Here is a 1,931-nt window from a genome sequence, read left to right as displayed (position 1 = left end):
AAGAAAGACAAACGTAAAGAGACAATGAATTCAAAGAGAAAGACAAACGTAAAGAGACAATGACTCCCAAAGAGAAAGACAAACGTAAAGAGACAGTGAATCCCAAAGAGAATAAAGTGACAATGAATCCCAAAGAGAAATACAAAAGTAAAAAGAAAATCAATCCCAGAAAGAAAGACAAACGTAAAGAGACAATGAATTCAAAGAGAAAGACAAACGTAAAGAGACAATGACTCCCAAAGAGAAAGACAAAGGTAAAGAGACAATGACTCCCAAAGAGAAAGACAAACGTAAAGAGACAGTGAATCCCAAAGAGAATAAAGTGACAATGAATCCCAAAGAGAAATACAAAAGTAATAAGAAAATCAATCCCAGAAAGAAAGACAAACGTAAAGAGACAATGACTCCCAAAGAGAAAGACAAACGTAAAGAGACAGTGAATCCCAAAGAGAATAAAGTGACAATGAATCCCAAAGAGTAATACAAAAGTAAAAAGAAAATCAATCCCAGAAAGAAAGACAAACGTAAAGAGACAATGAATTTAAAGAGAATGACAAACGTAAAGAGACAATGACTCCCAAAGAGAAAGACAAAGGTAAAGAGACAATGACTCCCAAAGAGAAAGACAAACGTAAAGAGACAATGAATCCCAAAGAGAATAAAGTGACAATCAATCCCAAAGAGAAATACAAAAGTAAAAAGAAAATCAATCCCAGAAAGAAAGACAAGCGTAAAGAGACAATGAATTCAAAGAGAAAGACAAACGTAAAGAGACAATGACTCCCAAAGAGAAAGACAAACGTAAAGAGACAATGACTCCCAAAGAGAAAGACAAACGTAAAGAGACAATGACTCCCAAAGAGAATAAAGTGACAATGAATCCCAAAGAGAAATACAAAAGTAAAAAGAAAATCAATCCCAAAAAGAAAGACAAACGTAAAGAGACAATGAATTCAAAGAGAAAGACAAACGTAAAGAGACAATGACTCCCAAAGAGAAAGACAAACGTAAAGAGACAATGACTCCCAAAGAGAAACGTAAAGAGACAATGACTCCCAAAGAGAAACGTAAAGAGACAATGACTCCCAAAGAGAAACGTAAAGAGACAATGACTCCCAAAGAGAAACGTAAAGAGACAATGACTCCCAAAGAGAAAGACAAACGTAAAGAGACAATGAATCCCAAAGAGAATTAAGTGACAATAAATCCCAAAAAGAAATACAAAAGTAAAAAGAAAATCAATCCCAAAAAGAAAGACAAACGTAAAGAGACAATGAATTCAAAGAGAAAGACAAACGTAAAGAGACAATGACTCCCAAAGAGAAAGACAAACGTAAAGAGACAATGACTCCCAAAGAGAAAGACAAACGTAAAGAGACAATGAATCCCAAAGAGAAAGACAAACGTAAAGAGACAATGAATCCCAAAGAGAATAAAGTGACAATGAATCCCAAAGAGAAATACAAAAGTAAAAAGAAAATCAATCCCAGAAAGAAAGACAAACGTAAAGAGACAATGCATTCAAAGAGAAAGACAAACGTAAAGAGACAATGACTCTCAAAGAGAAAAACAAACGTAAAGAGACAGTGAATCCCAAAGAGAATAAAGTGACAATGAATCCCAAAGATAAATACAAAAGTAAAAAGAAAATCAATCCCAGAAAGAAAGACAAACGTAAAGAGACAATGAATTCAAAGAGAAAGACAAACGTAAAGAGACAATGAATCCCAAAGAGAAATAGAAAAGTAAAAAGAAAATGAATCCCAATGAGAAAAACGAACGTAAAGTGACAATGAATTCCAAAGAGAAAGACAAACGTAAAGAGACAATGAATTCCAAAGAGAAAGACAAAAGTAAAGAGAAAATTAATCCCAGTAAGAAAGACAAAAGTAAAGAGACAATGAATCCCAAAGAGAAAGACAAAAGTAAAG

The 1,931-nt window shown here is 33.7% G+C and overlaps 2 protein-coding genes across 2 annotated transcripts; both read left to right on the top strand.

Annotated features, from left to right (window-relative positions):
- The first annotated feature begins 570 nt into the window (after window positions 1-570).
- On the top strand, window positions 571-986 carry LOC137657370 (transcription initiation factor TFIID subunit 11-like). Its single transcript, XM_068391706.1, has 2 exons — window positions 571-694; window positions 790-986. The coding sequence occupies exons 1-2, from the start codon at window positions 571-573 to the stop codon at window positions 984-986; spliced, it is 321 nt and encodes a 106-aa protein (XP_068247807.1).
- Window positions 983-1,554, top strand: LOC137657369 (uncharacterized). Its single transcript, XM_068391704.1, has 2 exons — window positions 983-1,163; window positions 1,286-1,554. The coding sequence occupies exons 1-2, from the start codon at window positions 983-985 to the stop codon at window positions 1,552-1,554; spliced, it is 450 nt and encodes a 149-aa protein (XP_068247805.1).
- Window positions 1,555-1,931: the final 377 nt, after the last annotated feature.

The sequence above is a fragment of the Palaemon carinicauda genome, chromosome 18 (assembly GCF_036898095.1).
Source record: "Palaemon carinicauda isolate YSFRI2023 chromosome 18, ASM3689809v2, whole genome shotgun sequence".
Classification (NCBI taxonomy): domain Eukaryota; kingdom Metazoa; phylum Arthropoda; class Malacostraca; order Decapoda; family Palaemonidae; genus Palaemon; species Palaemon carinicauda.
This window is presented reverse-complemented; position numbering and strand designations above follow the sequence as displayed.